Source organism: Ambystoma mexicanum, chromosome 1p (assembly GCF_040938575.1).
Source record: "Ambystoma mexicanum isolate Mex_15411 chromosome 1p, UKY_AmexF1_1, whole genome shotgun sequence".
Lineage (NCBI taxonomy): Eukaryota > Metazoa > Chordata > Amphibia > Caudata > Ambystomatidae > Ambystoma > Ambystoma mexicanum.
Window position 1 is genome coordinate 701,594,897 of NC_090921.1, and position 19,585 is coordinate 701,614,481.

Sequence of the window (19,585 nt, forward strand, 5' to 3'; positions counted from 1 at the left end):
TTTAGGGATAAGCCAATTAAGGGTGCCTCAAGATGTTTATACTAAAGAATCAGCCTGTTTCTTGATCCAGAGAGATAGCTTTAGGAGTGCTTCATTCGCAGATGTGTTATAAAATCAGACATGCTACACTCTAAAGAGGGTAATGGGCTCAAATATGAAACTCACCTTCTGGTAGATTTGCATCCACCTCTTCGGGCTTCTGAACATTGTTCCTGTAAACAAAATAATAATAGGTGAGATTTACTGGATGTGAGTAATATAAGCCAAAAAATTGGCAGAGCTTCAGTGGTGCGAATCAGATTACCCATGTGACATCAGGCAAGCAGAAACACCCAATGGGCTGCCATACAGAACATAAGGAACATTAAGGGCTAAACGAGGGTCCATCGATAAGGCTTAACGCAAAACCTTCTTACAAACCGCCCCTCTTACACACTAAACATGGAATCTTCCCACAGGTTAGACAGTCCTACAAGATTAATTTGAGACTCCCCCAAAGGCTGAACATAAGAATGCTGCAGACTACATATGGGAACATCCTGCAGGCTGAACACAAAAACACCCCAAAGGTGAAACACAAAAAACATCTTAATCTAACTACCAAGTATGGAGGACGATCCCCCAAAAATATGCAAGACCCATCCTAATAAACTAAGTGACCTTTTTTAGCCGATTTCCAGCTTAGCCAGCGTGTCATCCAGTAAAGAAGTATAAGCATCTTTATCCAGAAAAGGACCTATGACTTTCCCCGCTTTCTTAGCTGGACATGCAAGCCAATCTAGTGCAGCCCCAGGAGGCAGGGAGAGATTCTCTAGGATAACAGAAAGACATCCAGTACGAAAAGCAGGTTGGATATTATGTGTTAACTTGCTTATACAGTGCTCATGTTTAAGTACCAGGAAGATATGAAGTCAGCCAGATAGTTCTGTTATCCAATCCCCAAATGGCCAGCTACGTCTGGTTAGCTGACATAACTTGAAGACAGCCAGTCTGGATCTAAAAATGTATGATGCTACTGCTGTGCGCCACAAAGGGCATCTCGTGCACAAAATGTCTTGCTGATCGGGCCTTACTCATGTTCTAATCTCAAGAGCCGAAACATATGTCTACTTTTAATGAAGCGTTAACATCAAGCTTCATCTATGTGTTGGAATACCCCACTATGGGTCTCCCATAAAACAATGTGTGACTTACATCTGACGCAAGATTGGTAATTGATACATCGGAAAAACGGATAACAATAACTGTTTCCTCATGTTGTTTCAACCAGTGCATAACAAATATCTTGTGAAAAATTGACATATCAATTAGATGCAGACGAGATGGATCAAAGTCACTTACTAACCCCACTTTTGTATTAACGGTCTATTGTTTTACTATGTTTTGATGAATTGTTTTTAGATGATTTTTCATGTATTCATAAAATTATGAGTATTTTCAGTTTAGCATTCGTAGCTATTTCATTGAACGAAAGGATAATGAAAAAGTTGTTTTGCCCTGTTGAACAACTTGCGATTAAGAGAGGGGTAATTAATCTTGGTGTCTTTTTTTGTGTCTAATCTCAAGAGCGACTGATTTTTAAAAATGGACCACGAGAAACATTGAAAGACTGGATGTGCCAGGCCAAGTACAAAATAGTCCAGATCTGGAAGAAATACTTTACATAAAATAGAGGCCCATATTGTTTCCACAGCCACCCAGCATGATCAGAATTGCATTCCTAATCACGAGTTGGCCATCAGCCCTTAAATGCGGCGGGAACGCTATTACCTCCACATTTAAGGGCTGGCCTAATCAGGAGTTGGCCAGTAAATTGGAGTTTTACCTTCAGCTTTTTGCTGGAGGCAAACATTTCCACTTAGCGCCCTTTTTTGGCGCCATTACCACTGGACCCAATAGAGAATGGGAACTTACTGATGTACTGCTACTCGGTGTGAAGTGCCAGACTGAGTAGCAGTAACGCTATTTGCACTAGCAGTATCCCAGCGGTGTTACCGACAGGATACCGCCAGACTCCTGATGAGGTCCTAGACTTTTACTAGTTGAAGTGTTAGACTCGATACACAATATCTCAGCATCAATATTTCCCCATCCTCAGGTTTGCAAAGCTCCAATTTGGAGAAGCTGTATAAACTGAGAATTTCGCTACCCTGAAAGCTCGAAGGAAGGTGGAATATCCCATTAAATTGTGACGGACCTAAATCGCAGGTCTTCTACAGCCAAAGAGTAACCTAGGACTTCCCTGAAAAGTACCTTGGTATTGAGTTTTTCAATGGAAGAATGCAGGCAGTACGAGCATAGGTATAGTCCAGGTTTTCACAATAGGATCATTGTAAGATCAAGGATATGCCTTTATCATCTTTGTTATCAAACAAGAGTTACTTACAGTACATTTTAATTCAAGGGCAACCTCACCATTGTCTCCCTATGATTACATATGTTCAAAATTGTCCTTTTGAGGAAGGATACATTTCTCCTGTGCATCTGTGTCAAGTACCATTTATAAACACAAATTGGTATGCATTATTCTTTAATTTAAAAAAATCTGGAGGATTTTTTGACTATCCTAAACATGAACACAATTGTTTAGCTGTACTGCTTGGCCCAATTCCCATTTAATTTTACGGCGGTTTAATTTCTGAATCATTGGTGTTCAGGATTTATACATATGATAGACTGCATGCCTTCAGAGTCCAAACTGCATCAGAGATTTAAGCCCATCCCTGCTCCTGACCCTCCTTGTTTAGCCTCCTTTCCTGCAATTAAAGGGTGCAGCTGTAAATATCACATCCTTTTGAACGCCATTCGATTGAAACGCTTTGCAGATTTTAAGAACAAGGAAGATAAATTTTCACACAGTTTGCCCAACTGTCAAATGCCTCATATTCCTAGACTCTCTTACGTTAACTAATCAGCCCAGGTGAAGTCAGAGTTGCTCAATATTAAAGAAAATAGGGGACGGAATGAAGTAGGTTTATACTTGTGGCCCAAAAGAACAAGTTATTTTCCCCTGGTAACATTCTTTCGATTGGATGTTCCTCCCACATATTGCTCATGATAATTGTCCTACAGCTTCAGCAAATATAATGTTCTCGACAGATGGCGCTGTGTGGTAGGGCAGTATACAAAGTGTCTCCTTACACTTTAGAAGACAGAGAGCCCAGAGGGTAAATAAAACATGTAAATTCTCGAGCAGGGTAGGTTGGGAGGGGCGATTAGGCATACGTGGGAGGAAAATCCAATCAAAAGAACATTACCAGGGGTAAGTAACTTGTTCTTCGAATGGATTGTGTCCTCCCACGTATTCCTCATCTTTGATAGCCTCCCAAAGCAGTAATGGTCTTGGAGGTGGGAAAAGAATTTAGATCTGCCTTTAGCAGTTATCATGGACCGAGTGGAAGACAGCTTTCCCAAAAGCTCCCTCTTGATTTGAAGAAGTGTCCAGTGAGTAATGTTTCATAAAAGGTGTGTATGGTAGACCATGTGGCTGCCGCACAAATGTCTTTAATGGGTACTGCTCTTTGAAGAGCAGAAGAATTAGCCATGCCCCTGGTTGAGTGAGCTCGTAGACCCTTTGGGGATCTTTACCAGCCAGTCTATAGCATTCTTGGATAGCCAGAATAATCCATCTGGATAAAGTCTCTTGTTATTGGCAACCCAATTTATGGCCTAGATCAGCTGAATAACTGGTCGTCCTAGCAAATTTGTGACATTCAGGAGATATCAAAACGGAGAGCCCTCCTAGGGTCCAGTCTATGTAACCTCTGTGCTCCTCCTTTCCAGGATGAGGAGGGGGATAGAAAGTCGGTAAAACTATCTTTTGGGACAAATGGAAGTCAGAGACTATTTTTGGCAGAAACAAAGGTCTTACTTTAAGAATAACTGTATTCTTATGGAAAACAGTATATGGAGGTTTACAAGACAGTGCTTGCAATTTGCTCACCCTGCGGGCAGATGCGATTAAGACTAGCAAAACATTTTGTGTTAAAAGTCTTAATGGGCATGAACGCATGGGTTCAAAAGGAATGCATGTTAAGACTTTTAATACAAGATTTCAATCCCAAACAGGGACCTGAAAGGGGGTAGGGGGAAACACATCTGTGAGTCCTTTAAGAAACTGAATGATTAAAGGGCTTTTAAAGTATGAGGTTTCCTCTAAAGATCACTTGAAAATCAAAAGCGCTGCCAGATAACCTTTTATTGTTGTGATCTGGAGCCCCAGAATTGCTAAGTGATGTAGAAAAGATAACAGTGTGGGTGTATCGGATTGAAATGGATGCACATTCTTATCCCTACACCAGCTGCTGAACTTATTCCAACGACAGCAGTTTAACGATTTTGTTGCTGGCCTTCTGGCCAAAAGCAAACATCTCCATTACGCCTTCTGGGAGGGTCCAATCTTTGTATCTCAGCCTCTCAGAAACCATGCGCGAAGGCGGAGTGTTTTGACCTCTGGATGTAGAACCTGACCCTCCTCTCGTGAGAGAAGGTCCTCTCTTAGTGGAAGACTTAATGGCGGGCAGATGAACAAGTCCAGAATGTCTGGGTACCATGTCCTCCTAGCCCAATCCGGGGCAATTAGGATCATGGATTTACCAAACATTTTCAATCTCTTGATCATACGAGGAATGACAGACTGTAGGAAACACGTACAGAAGTGGAAACTCTGAGTCTCCTAGAGCTCCTCTTGGGGGAAATTTCCTGGAGCAGAAAAGCTTGCACTTTCGGTTGACACTGGTTGTGAACAAATCCACTTGAGGGGTTCCCCAAAGGGTGAAGATCTCTTTAAGGACTTCCTGGGCTGTTCTTTTCTCCGGCTAGGTGAACTGTAGATAGGGAGATTCCTTCTTGAATTGCCCAGTACAAGAGCTGCATTGCCTCACTGCACAGTGGTAGTTACCCTACACCACCTCTCTTGTTGAGGTAGTACATGGCCACTGTGTTGTCTGTCATTATCAGGGCATTCTTTCCCTGTACAGATGTATTGCGCTAGTCTGATTGCCCTCAGCTCCAAAAGATTGATATGTAGTTTGGACTCCGATGTAGACCAACAACCGGTGATTGTCAGATCGTTGGTATGGGCTCCATACCCCATGAGTGAGGAGTCACTACGGTTATCTCTGGCCATGGTTGCCAAAATCTCTCCCTTCAGAATGTTGTCCTTGCAGGCCCACCACAGAAGGTCCTGTGCGACTCTGCTCGGAACCTGAAGGAGGCCAGACATCCTTACTGAGAATTGGGACCATTGAGTCCTGGGAGCCCATTGGAGAGATATCATTCTCAGGCGAGCCTCTGGCACCAGGAAAATGCAGGATGCCATGAGGCCAAGCAACCTCAAAATAAAATCGAAGGCGGGAAGACTCTGGGCACTCTGACATTTGATGACTATCTGCAGAATGTGTTGAGCCCTCACCTCGGGTGGCAAAGCTTTTCCTGAGAAGGCATCCAGGACTGCTCCAATAAATTGGAGTCTTTGAGATGGTATCATATTTCACTTCTTGTAATTGAGGGTGAAGCCCAGTTTGTGGAGAAAGTGGGAAGTCATGCTGAGATGTTCCAGGATACGTTCGGGAGAATCAGCCCAGATCTACCAATCGTCCAGGTAGATGTGAATCCCGCCTCAACTGAGATTCACTGCCACCACCGCTATCAACTTGGTGAAGACCCTTGGGGCAGAGGTCAGAACTCGAAACTGAAAATGAGAACCACCAACTGCGAACCTCAGGTACCTTCTGTGCTTGTGACGGATGGACACATGAAAGTAAGCATCCTGAAGGTCTAATGATACCATCCAGTCTTGGAATTGGAGGGCCTGATGGATCTGAGAAAGGGTAACCATCTTGAACGTGTCCTTCATTGGGAACTTGTTCAAGTTTCATAAGTCCAAGATGGGTCTCAATCATCTGTCCATTTTGGGAATGAGAAAATACAAGGGGTACCAACCCTTGTTCCTTTCCACTGCAGGTAGTGGTTCAATTGCACCTTTCTCTAGCAGGGTCAACATTTCCTGCAGAAGGAGTGGATCTGGAGTTTTCAATGAGCTGTTCCCCAGTGGATGATCCTGGGGCATTTTTAGAAAAGGAAGGCAGTAACTCAGGGCTACCGTTTTCAGTGCCCAAGCGTCTGAAGAAATGTCTCGCTACTCTTTCAGATGCTGCGAAAGCCTGCCTCCCACGGGGTCTTGTGGATTAAGGTCTCAGACAGGTTTTTGAAGCAGTGGCGGAGGGCAAAGCTACTGCTGCTTGGGCTGATTTAGCACCTCTTCCTTACCCACCATGAGGGAATCTTCTTTGTCCTCTATGACTGGCTTGTCCTCTCCCTCTTCCAATTGAAGAGTATAATGGAAAGGACTTACCTCTCCAAGATGACGTACCCGAGTAGGAATGTTGAGGCTGTCTAATAGCAGCGCTGAGAGATTTAGCCACCGCTTTTGAGGTCTGTAGCATTTCCAGACTTCATCAGCCTTGCTACAAAACAGTCTCGAGTCATCAAAAGGCATAATGAGTAACCTAGATTGCACGTCTGGTGCAAACCCAGACTTCCTCAGCCACGCAAATCTGCGTAGCACGGTGCTAGTCACCATAGATCTGCTAATACTATTGTCAGTATTTAGATGGGACTGGAGGCACTCACACATTGCCTCCTTACCACCCTTGAAGATAGCCAGGAAGCCGTCTCTCTCTTACCCTTCGAGGATGTGGTAAGCCGCCATTGCTGCGCAATCTCACCGGATGAATGAAAACTTAGATTAGGCACTAGTGGCATTTTCCGATTTCATGGTAGTGGCAGTACGAACCACAGAAATAGAATCTGGGTTTTCCCAATTTGTTGTAACCCTGTTTGCAAAGCAATATGGAAGGGCAAAATTGGATCCCTCTGCGGAGCTTGGTCTACTATGTCTGTAGAGTCATCCTGTTGAAAAAGAGGAACAGGTCTATTCCATCCAAAATATTCTACTACTTTCTCATCAGTTGTCTATAAGAGGGGTCAGCATGATCCGCAGGATCTGGCTTTCCAAATTCCAGCTCAGGAGCTGTATCTACTCCACTGGCTGTTTGTAGTTTGTCATAGATACCTTACAGTCTATAATCATCTGAAATAAACTCATCTCGTAACATTTGGAGTGCTATATTGAAGATCTACTGTGTTTGATCATCAGATGGTTCATGTTCGTCATAGATTCAAGAAAGATTTAAAGAAATCATTTTGTGGTAGAGGTTTGTAAGATTTCTCTTGTGTTGCCTTCAATGGTCCTGAAAAAGTCTTCGGAGTAGGCCTTGGGGCCAATGGTGTTGAAGCCTTCGATTTAGGCGTCGATGGCTTTGATTTGGGTGTCGAAGGTTCTGCCGTCGAGGGCGTCGATGGAACCGTTTTTGTTTTCTTCGAAGACGTTTTCGACCAAACCCTCGAAGGGCTGGACTCTCGACTCGTCCAGGTCCTCCACACCTTTTCATTCTTTCGTGGCTTCGAAGCCTCACGATGTTAGTCAGGCTTGCATCTTGGTTTCAAGGGTGCACAGGGTTTAGCCTTATACTTTCCCTTGTCGTCTATATGCATAGCGACTGGGACATGGTCTTTCTTCTTATCTTTCGAGGGAGTCAGGGCTTCTCCCTTCGAAACTCTTCCCATTTTGCTGGGGAGTCAGATTTAGTTGGACATGCTATTATCTCGGGTAAGGAGTCACTGAAGGAAGAAGGAGACCCATCACATCTTTTCTTTGACTTCTGGAAGAAGACGATGAATGATGCAAATGACTTGTCTATTGAGATTTTTTTGATCTTTTTCGACAAGGAGAATCTCTCGACTCATGCAAAGTACGTTTTTTCTGGACCGAAGGGGATTTAGGGATTCTACCCACCGTCAACTTATTTTTGCGCTCTCTCGAGCCTTGCCAGTCATTGCACGACAGGATTTGCACTCCTTCATACGATGGTCCGTGCCGAGGCACCACAGGCAAACTCGGTGGTGGTGGGTGATGGACATCTTCAACCCGCAATCCGGACATTTCTTAAAACCCGCCTTGGGCGTCAGTCAATGGTGGAGACATGATGTTTCATTTAATGAACCGAAGCGTGCCGTAATTTCTCTCGAAGGTAATGCTCCATCGGTAAAATGGAACTGAAGCCAACGGGTGCTGCGTGCTACATATACTGCGGATGACGTCGACCATTAGACAGAGGCCTTAGAGGGACATCGAGTCATCAACGCTGCTGCATAGTGCCCTCTATCGAGACTTTTTTTTCTGAAGCAGCTGGAAGACAATTATCAAAGATGAGGAATACGTGAGAGGACACAATCCATTTGAAAGTCCCATTATTCAAATCCTGCATCTACAACTATTTTAGGCCTGCTTGTAAGTGTTTGAACAATTTGTTTGAGCCAAAGGGCTTTCCTTATGCCCACACAAATGTCTACCATCTCCATTTGGACCCATGGCTTCTTCTCCCATGGATCCTGCAACCTTTCCATAATTAATCTCTGTAGCATTGCAGCAACAAATCTCTCAATATCAGGCACTGCAAGTCCTCTGTGATGAACAGTTTTGTAAGGATTTTCCGAGAAACACTGGGATTCCACTGAGCCCAAATAAAAATTGAACTGAGTGAATCAGCTGCAAGAACCCAAAGGGTACTTTATTTGGTAACGCTTGCATCACGTAACAGTTTAGGTTAGAAGTTCACTTTAATACTCACAAATCTCCCAAACTACGAAATGTCTAACTTACTCCATCTGTCAAAGTCACTATATAAATTATGTAAGATTGTCAAGGAAATTATGTTTCAAAAGACAATCAATTGAGTTACTGAGCTCTTAACCCAAATAGGGTTACAGGAATCTTTCATTTAGAGCAGATTCAACCAAGTCAAGATAAATGTTGGATATTAAGTAAAGAGAACATCTTACAGGAATGAGTTATCCATGGAAGGAAAGGCATAGTCCCAAATAGAAGAAAAAAAAAAAGAACATAATGGAAAGAAGGAATAAGCGAAAAAAAAAACAGTTGAGACTTTGAAGAACACAATGTTTGAACTGAATAGTTTGATAAAAACAGTTACTACGAACCATTTGAAGGGAGCGGGGGCGCTTTGGAGCAGCCGCTTAAAATGGAGGCTCTCTACTAAGCTCCATGCGGAGCGGGAGGCAAAACAGGAATTTTGCAGAACCCGTCACGCTTACCTGAATCTCTGCAGGAGCGATGGAGTCCTCCAGCACTTCCTTCAATTCCTACTTGCCCAATACTGCTGGAAGGATCATCTGTCAAAAGATTGATAGGTTAGGATGATGGGTAAATAGCCCAAACCGCCCCCTTCCCCTGCCCCTTCTTAATCTAGGAGGTTTAGTTGCCCCTAACTACGGCGTGGCTCACCTTTCTGTTTAATATGGAGAGGTCTCCATCCTGCTCTTGCAGGGGCGCAGTATCTGGGGCCCGGTGGACGTCGTCGTGAGATGGTCGCTGATAGCGGCTAATGTTCAGGTATGTTTTCTGTTCCAGATCGAGTCTCTGGGAGAAGTTGCAGCACTGGTTCTCTTGTGCCAAGGGTAAGTTCAGGAAACCAGTTCACTCACTGAATTCGGAGTTGGCCTTGCAGGTAAATTCAGATACCAGGTAAGTTCATTAACCCAGTTGCCTCCCTGGATTAATTGTATTGGTTGCAAAACGTGATTAAGAGTCTGAATGCGGAGAGCATGCGGTGGGTGAAAGCTTCTAATTCTAACCTTTTGTCTTTTCCTTTATACAGGACCACTCCGGACGTCACCAAAATGCTGGCAGGCTGGAGGAGCTAGAGAATGGACCAGAAGTAGTTCAAGGCAAAGACTGCACACCAGAAGTGAGTTGCTGCTGGCGGTTTTAGAGCGGTAACTTCCGAGAGCGGCGGAGAGAGTAGCAATGTCCCGATGCGAAGCCTGCTGTTAATCACCTGTTATTTTCTTACTTTCCAGGTGCCGGAATGCTGTGGGAGCAACTGGTCGCAGGTGAATAACTCCGGCGAAGGAGCTCGCTGCTAATCTCTTGTTCTTCTTTCCAGATGCCGACGATCGCGGTAACCACACGTAGAAACAGGTAGGCACGAGGATTCCGGGTAAGCGTGTGATACAGAATTAACGCGAACCGCGTGTTGGTCTCTGGGTGTGGCTTATAAAGGCAGCCACGCTCAGAGACAAGACCGCGTTGCTTCCTTTGGGCTGGCACACACTGTCCATGTTGGAAGAAGCAGGAAGTTCTCTTTAATGTGACTGAATGATGAGGTTTCTTTGGTGACAAGCTACTAACTCTCAAAGCCCTCACCCATGCTGCTCCTGCCCGTCTTCCCCACCTGCCCCCATGAACCAAACACAAAAAGGGTCTGAAAGTGGAACCCAGGCCCGTAACCATGACAGAACCATCCTTGCCTGCAACCTCATTAGCAACGGGACCCGGCTGCCGAGGAGTTGATGATACTTTCGATCAGTTTCCGGACTTCACCTGACATTGGGAGCCGGAGTTAGAGAGTGACCGAGGCAGTGGGCGCGAGGGTACTTCGCTGCCGGAGAGACTTGTGCTGCTGACCTGCCTGCCCATATACTTGCAGTATCAGGATTGGACCGGGGTTGGGTTTAATTAACATCGGGCGCCCTACCCACAGAGGTAAATTATATCAGCCGGCACGAGTCGCGGGCTGTGGTGGGTGTGGCGTCCAGCCCCCCTGCCCGGCAGTGTACCATGGCTGAGAGCCACGGTGAAGAACACCCTTACGCAGAAGCGGTTCATCTCTGCTGAGTGCACCCACATTATACCATGGCGGCTGGGCAGCCCGCCGGAGACTATAAGCGCAGTGAGTGAGTGGCAGCGGTGGGGGCACCGAGCGATATGGCCGCCCTGCGATCACTGGGGACAGACCCGGTTGCATGCTCCACGTACAGATGGGGCAGAGGGCGGCCTAGGCTGCTGTGAGGCAGGTGATAACATTTTACAGCACTACTGAGGAAAATTTACATAGGGCGATTTCGGCCGCTATCTGCCTCAATACACTGTTTACCCTCTGCAGAGGGTCACCACAGGTTAAGGTATTAAGGATGAGACTCATAGTTGCGCTTGGAACAGCTACCCGGAGGCTCTGGGAACCCAGTGTGGAGGACCTTACTCACGGACACCAGTCTCCTTGTGTGCAACCACATCACATTACTACTCTTACTTTCTACTATACACCATCACTCAACTGGAACACAGCTATACCCCCGATGAATTCGGCCTGACTGTCCACATACGAATACGACATCATCAACACCTCATCACCCTAATAAAACACAGCTAGCCGAGCATATTCCGGCTTAGTTGCTCACATATGTGTCCTTCAGGCCTAACGCAGCCAGAGCCCAGTCTGGACGTCTACCCACCAGATTGCACACATCCAACTGACATCCCCAGCACCACACCGAAACGGTAGGACGCAGCTACCAACCAACAAGAACACCAGCTGCACACTTATCTGATGCACCCACGCACCCTATGACACCATCTCTCTAATGACCAGAACTACGGTTCCCGAGGGCGTTCAACCTACCAGCGCTTTGAGGTCATACCAATGATATATAGAGCGCTATATAAATGCCAAATAACATAACAGGAGTGGCCTACATTTTGCAGACAAAAACACAAAAACTGAAGAAAGTGCAGGACACAGATAGGAACATCGGTGCGCAATTTGAATTTGAATACACAGGCAACTGGCTGAGAGCTGCGGGTGGGCTGTGCAGTGGCGTAAGCCTTGCTGTGGGTGCTGCTGACGGACCAACAACACTGGCACCTATGCCCACAGCAATTACCAACAACAGAGGTCTTGATAGGGCCCAGCGGCCGAGACCACTATAATCTTGCAACATGACGAAGGGGGCTGGGAGAAAGAAAGGAGGGACCATGGACCGCTTCACAATGATAGCACCTAAAACTTCAGAAATGGTGGCCACAGCATACATCGCAGCCCCGCCCAGCGACTCACAAGCAGCACCTGAACCGCTGAGAATGCAGCAAATACTTGACACCATGACAAAAGGGTTCAGCACTGTTAATTGCAAGCTTGACGACATTAACACAACAGTCACCTCCATAAGGACTCAACTTGAGAAAGAGACACAGAATTACAGAGGCTGAGTGCAGGATCAGCACAGTGTAAGATGACTTCACTAACCTACAGTCCACAGTGGCGATCCTGGCAAGATATGAAAACAGTAAATGCTAAATGCGAAAACTTGGAATCAAGATCTCGGTGAAATAATCTGCGGATTGTAGGGCTGTCGCAAGAGACGCTTCGTGGCAACATGGAGACAGCAGTGGAGGAACTGCTTAAAACGCTACTGGGCGACACCGGACTATCCCCTCATTTCAATATTGAGCACGCCCACCGAGCATTAGTGGCCAAGCCTAAGCCTGCCAATTACCCATAGCCCAACAACGCCTGCGTTATGAACTACAGAGAGAGATCATATCCTGCGGTGGGCCACGGAAATCGGAGACCTGCACTATGAATCTACACATTCTTCGGCATGAAGAAACTTTTGTGGGAAAGAAATGTCTCCAACGCCATGTTGTTTCCGGAGCGCCTCAAGTTTCAACACCATAATAAGACGTGCTCCTTCACGGTCCCGACCTAGGCGGTATCCTTTATTGAAACGCATATACCCATGTCCGGCCCTCGGCCTGGGGGCTCAACTCCCATTTGATTGTGAGGCACTCATTCCTGTAACCCGTTAAAATAACCTGTTAATTTGCAATATGGGTCCATAGAAATTATCACTGTGTTGGGCTAAACTTCATAAATTAAGCTGAGTAACAAGATTGCCCACCCGTGTGCTCCATGCAGAAATAGCATCCCCCTTGCGAGTGCAATGTGCTGCACAAGGCTGGTTAATGATGAGGTGGGGTCCAGCACTGCTACAGTTTGGGGTGTGGTGAGGGTTTGGGGGAGAGGGGTAGCATTGTTGGGTTGGTTAAAAATCACACTTGGAGAAACTTAAGAAGCATGGTCTGTATATGTCCAGTCAACCGCACTGGAGGGATTTGTTGACAACTCATAGTTTAAGCAATGGGGATGACTCCGAAAGTTACATTTCCAAGTTGGAATGTCAGGGGGTTGGGTAATCCGATCAAGGTCTGTAAAATAGTAGCATGCGTTAATAGAAAAAAGGTGCGCAGGTCCTTTTCTTGCAGGAGACAGACGCTTTAGACTGACAAGCCCTTGGCTTTGCCCCGAGCAGGGAAACACAGCGATATTATATTACCTATTCCAGTAGCGCTAGGGGTGCACTCATCTTGATGCACTGCACACTGTGCTTCACACTACTAAGATACCAAGATAGATACAGAGGGCAGATCATCCTGGTCCATGGGATGGAAGTTCTACTAAATGTTTATGGCCCCAACATTGACAACTTGACTTTTTATGATAAACTGTTCGAGATCTGTGCCTCATACCCCGTAGTGGAAATAATTATGGGTGGCGACTTAAACACTATATTGGACATAGCACTAGAACGGTGCGGTGCTTCTAAGCGTGCTCTATCCAGGGCGACTCAAGCAATATTACGTGGCATGCAGATGCAGGGTTTACTGGATGTTTGGAGGACACTACAAGGTGAAAACAAGGAGTACTCGTTTTAATTTGATTTGATTTGCTTTTTATATTTGTAAAGCGCACCAAGCACTGAGGCATCTGGGCACATTTATTGCATATATATGTTACGTAGCTACATACACGTTGGTGAAATACAGCAGGTTCAATGAAAGTGCAATACAATAGTACAGGCAAATAAGAAAGTGGAGAGAAAAATTGCTACTTTCGCGAAGAGCCACATTTTTACACTTTTCCTGAATATATGGTAGGAAAGTTCTGTTCCTAAAGCTATAGGTAGAGTGTTGCGCAGTTTAGCTGCTACTACAGGAAAGTTGCTACGGCCTGCCTTCTGAAGTTTGAACCTAGGGATCTTAGGACAATGTGCCTGTGCAGATCTGGTAGGACGATCCGAGGTGTTGCATGAAGAATTGTTGGTCAGGTATCTAGGCTCCAAATTCGAGAGGCACTTTTGTGTAAGTGACAAGGTTTTGAATGCAATCCTTTGATTGACACAGCCAGTTCAGGTTGCGTCTAGATTTAGAGATGTATTGAGATCTAGGGATGTTCAACGCTGATCTAATGGTGGTGTTTTGTATTACTTGCATCTTTTTTATATTCCGTTGATTAGTTCCCAGGTAGAGCGCATTGCAATAGTCTAGGTTTGATACGACTAATGCTCTGGCTATGGATATGCAATTTGTTCTAGTTAGGAAGGTCTACAAGCAGTAATTAATTTGCAGGTGTAAGATGTAGTGGAAGCCGTCGCATTCATTTGTCTTGTTAGAGTTAGTGCGGAGTCGCTATATATGCCTAGATTTTTCACAACTTTGGAGACCTTAATGATGTTACTGTCAATGTTGAAGGAGTTAAACTGTCCATCTAATCTGTTGCGTTTTGTTTGGGATCCTAAGAGGAGTAACTCTGTTTCATCTTTTAGAGAGAGTCCAAGCTTAGCCATCCAGGCATGTATGATAAGGTAGATGTCATTAAGTGCTTTGGCGTCAGTTACAGAGTCTACTGTGATAGGGATGACTATTTGGGTGTCATCAGCATAATTGGTCTAGGTGACACCCAAATAGTCATGGTCATCGAACAGGGGCATTGTGACCACATTGGATAAGTTTGGTGACACGCAGGATCCTTGGGGAACTCCGCAAGTGACTGGAACTGGCTCAGCAGAAGCCGTGGGTGCAAAGACCCTCATCAATCAGTTATCAAGGAATAACCCGATCCATGCATTGGCTTTATTGGAGAAGTGCGCTGCTGAAGTTAGATGGTTACATAAGACTTAGTAAATCACAAAGTCAGATGCAGCCGACAAGTCTAATAATAGAAGGAGGGCAAGTTTGCCTTTGTCTTTTAGATCCTCAATGTGTGTCTTGAGGTCAATCAGAGCCGTTTCCGTACCGTGTCTGGGTCTAAAGCCTGATTGCCTAAGACCAAGGAGGTTTATTTATTTATTTCAAGATGTTCTTGAATCTGCAGGTAAGCTGCTCTGTCCAGAATTTTCAGTAGAAATTGTACCGTAGTGATTGGTCTGCAAGTAGTGGGGATGCTTAGGTCTAAAGTCTGCTTTTTTAGTAAGGGAAGCACCCAAGAATCTTTTAGGTTGTCAGGACCTAGCCTTGTTTCAAATGAAGCGTTGATTGGGGAGTTGATTAATGGAGCCAGTTCCTTGGCTGCCTATTTGATAATGGGAGCAGGGCAGATGTCTCCCTGACATCTTGAGGGTTTTAGTTTTGTGATTATGTCTTCGACCTCTTTAATAGAAAGAGGAGAGAAGTTAAATAGTTTGTGGGTATTCGGGTATGAAACAGATGGGGTGGGTTCAGATGTGACAGAGGGGAGACTACCTTTTTTGAAATTTTATTTTGCCTTGTAGCATCGTTATTTTATCCAATAATGCTTTCTGAATATTGGTGCACAAGGTGATATCTTTACTGCAGGTGTCCGGTGGTGTGGCAGGGGTTTCCAACTCTAAGTATATTGAAGAGTTATTTGGTACTGGATTTAGCTTCAGTGATGCAGATGTTGTAAGTGTTTTGGTCTGAAGTATAACCTCTTTGTAGCTGAGGGCTGCTATTAGGTATTTGTCTTTGTTGAAGGCTGACGGAAGACTCTTCCAAAGAGCTTCTGCATTTCTTTTGATTTAGCATAATGATCCAAGGTGCGGAGTGAACCACGAGTTTAGATGTGCGCGGGTTTTGGCTTTGCACAATTTTAAAGGTGCTACTGTATTAATGGCATTGAGTAAGGTGTGGTTGTATAAGTCAACGAAGACAGTGGGGTCTGTGTGTGTGGTAATGCTGGTGGCGTTGATCGGCTGTAACAAGGGTAGACGTTTTTCAACTGTTATATTGCGATTATTCCTCGTACATGTGGGTGGAGAAAGGTTCTGATGGTTAAGCGGATTACCTTCCTTTATGGTGAATGAGATATGGTGATGGTCCGACCAGGCACATGGTGTGTTAGAAAGGATAGTTATGTCGCAATTGAGGTCGGCCAGCCAATCTAATGTCCGTCCTTTGTTGTGGGTGGGTTCAGTGATGCGATGTAGAAAGCCTCATTCTGAGATCGTATTAGCACGGGCTAGCGTCTCGACATCTTTCGAGTCCTGAAAGCCTAGGTTCAGATCACCCATTAGGATAATTTGTGATCCTGGCTTAGTGTTAGCAGTGATGAGGAGGGTAATGTCTTCTACAAAGGTAGTTAGGGGCCCAGGAGGTCTATATATGAGGTGGATGGTAATCGTACGGGATGCTGACATAAGTAACTTAATGGATATTAGTTCTGCTGAAGGAATAGATTCACTTGGTATGTGCCTATGGCCTAGAGAGGTTTTAGCAATAAAGGCGAACCCCACACCTTTAGCTTAATTAGCTTCTCTGTCAAGACGGATGATGGAGTACTCATCTGGAAAAGGGATGGCACTGCCGCAGCATGAAGTCAGGTCTCTTTAATTGCTAAAATGTCAAGGTTGTGAGAGGTTATGAAGTCAGCAATATCTAATGCGTGAGCTGACAAGGATCTGGCATTAATGAGTGCGCCCTTGAGCAAAGTGGTAGCGTTATTTCGATTACTTTTTGTATGGGAGTTTCTTTCCCTGGGCGAGGTAGCGTTTACTGTGTTCTTTGTGGTGTTAACTACTTTGGTAGTGAGTTAGGTGAGGAATGAGCTGGCGAGAATATACTATAAGATGAAGATAGTCACAATGACATGGATAGAGAGATGTTAGGAGTCCGCGGGTTATTGCTAACATCATTGGTGGCCATTGTACACAGGCGCATGGAGCGGAGCAAAATTGGAAGGTCTGATATCATTAGGAGGAACATGACTATGCTAGGGTCAGTTGAGTGATTTGGCTACAATTGCAATTTAGCATGCTAGGATGTCGAGAAGGCTACAAATTAGAAGAGTAGGAGATAGTCTAGGATCACAGAGGGTTAATAGTTGGAATAGGTTTATAATAGGTTATATAGGAATAGGTTTATTAAACAGTCTGTCTGACTCCTAGGAGTGTCCAGAATGATCATACATATGCGAGATAGGTCAGTTGCAATAACGCACAACAGTTGTTGGTGGGTACATACATACAATAAACTGCAATACATGTACGGCAAAAAGAGTGATTGATGAGTATGATAGTCTAACCGCGTAGGGCTCTAAGCAAAATGGCCTATATGTAAAAGACAAGGAGCAGTCAATAATTGAGTTTTGCAGAAGATTCCATTACTTATATGAACATAGATGCAGCATACAGGAGTGAAACATGTATACAAGATATACAGTAAATAGGCACAGAATGTGTCAATGGGATATTCAAGATAATTGCAAAGTTGCAGAGACGCAACCATTTCAGGGAGTGAGACGAAGCGTTGAAGGGATAGTCTGTCTGCAGCCACAGACCTGATTAAAGGCAATGGTGGCTGTGTATCAGGTATCGGAGTGTGTCTCGGCGTTGCATAAAGGAGCAAGGTGGATGGAGGAACAAGAATACAGAGATAGTACAAGCAGATACAAACGGCAGTAAAGTGTTCAGAGTCCTTGCTCAACGTAGCCAACAAAACAAGCGCCCAAGTGAGCAGGAGGTGTTAGTTACTAACTTTTGAAAGTGTCTGTAGGCCCCGTAATGAGTTTAATGAGTTGGGAGTGGAGTACACGGAGTGGGCACAGAATGCAATGCTTGCTTACCCTGCAGTTTGTCTGAAACATGCGATGGAGCTGGTGGTGAGAAGAGGGCCGGCTTCCACATGCTGGTCGACAAGATTGGCTTTTAGGATGTGGTTAGCCAATCAGAAGAAGTGTTCCTGTAGCAACAAGCTACTCGGGCTGACAACAAATAAGGCAGCCATTTTCCAAAGTAACGATGAAATAAAGAATATGCTGTTGCAGATTGCAGCATCGAGTCGAGGCTTCTCAGACCTCTTACACAACATGTACTTCCACATAGATGGGTGGATGGTATCCGCTCCTGTGCTAAACATGGTCACTGAATGTTCAATCCTACCCCGCACCCTTTTAGACCACTCTCTGATACTATTGACACTGGACTTCCCGGCGACAGGGGCGGCCTGCCCACCGGGGCGGTTTAAGGCTGCTGCACTACTGGACATGGCTTTTTCAGTGCATATGCAGGGTCTATTTCGACGGTGACAACCTTGTGGCAGGCTTTTAAAGTATGTGTTTGAGGCGTTGCTATGTCGGCAGAGTTCGGAGTCCTTAAGAGTATCAGGAGAGACTTAGATCGAAAGGAGGCAGAACTTGGGGCCCTGCAGCAGAAGGGTGGGCTATCCCCCAATACGGACATAAACCTCAAGATTAAACTGGCGCTGGAGGCACACAGAGATCTGGCATAAAGGGAGGTGAGGTTTATGGATAAACCGCAAATAGCCAGGAGGCAGGGAGAAGCGGACAGACCAGGCCGAACCATCTACTAGATCCTGTGGTGGCAACCTGGAAAGCATGGAAGACGCTGATGGCTAGAGGGACTCAAGCACCACTCTATGACAGGCTTCTGCCCTATAGGGTATTCCGATGCTTCCACCTACTGGAGATGGAGGTATAGTTTAAACCTGGCACGCAGTGGGAATCCGCACGGTCAGTGATTTGTATGTCGAGGGCCGTTTTGTGAAATGAGAGGTGCTGAGCACAGCCATGGGAGAAAGCCTCTTGCAAGCACTGTTCTATTTGCGAATGTGCGCCACGATTCAGGTGCATTGGCCGACATTCCAGGATGAGCCTCTGACGAATCCATGTTTGGCATACATTTTACATAAATCCACTTTTAGGAAAAGTATTTCTGTACTATATAAACTGGCACAATCTATGAATACTGGAACTGATATGCTTCAGGTGGGGGCAGAACCTTCATGTAGGATTTACAGACTCTCAATGCAGGGCGCATTGCTCACTGTCAAAATGGGTGTAATCATACACTTCAGATTTTTGAATAGACTATACTATCCCCTGGAAAGATGAAACCTGTTTCGAAAGGGTCAATGTATAACCCAGACGTGGTTACTACAATGCTCACCTGCTGCATATGCTCTGGTCCTGCCCAAATCTGTGTGAATACTGGAACGCTGTTAAAGCCACCATGTCCGAAGTGTTGGGGGTGGGGGGACAGTTGGACTTGTCAGCATGTGACTGTATACTCGGCTACATTGGCCGAATGAACGTAACCCAGCGCAGATTCTTGAACTTCGGTTTGCTGCTGGCCAAGAGGGCTATTCTTATGAAATTGATGGATAAACAACCATCCACGAAGGAAATATGGTTGAGGGACATTGTCTGGGCAAACAATACCGAGGAACTGACTATATATTACCTTACTGCCAAGTATCAACAGAGTTAAGGACATATGGTCGGACTTCCGGGCGTACCTGCCTGTGGTCGACCCAACACCCTGATGCAAATTGTCAGTATGCCCAATTGCTATGATTCACGCTTGTAGGTGTGTACCTTATAAATTGTATGACGGTTTGGTCATGCTTCTT

The 19,585-nt window shown here is 45.2% G+C and overlaps 1 protein-coding gene across 3 annotated transcripts in view; it reads right to left on the reverse strand.

Annotated features, from left to right (window-relative positions):
• DAP3 (death associated protein 3) overlaps positions 1-19,585 on the reverse strand; it is a 996,586-nt gene that overhangs the window by 866,626 nt on the left and 110,375 nt on the right. For all 3 annotated transcript variants that reach the window (XM_069650015.1, XM_069650007.1, XM_069650021.1), the window contains exon 2: positions 166-212. In XM_069650015.1, the coding sequence (XP_069506116.1) occupies positions 166-207 (42 nt within the window). In that variant the 5' untranslated portion in view covers positions 208-212. The remainder of the gene's footprint in view (positions 1-165; positions 213-19,585) is intronic.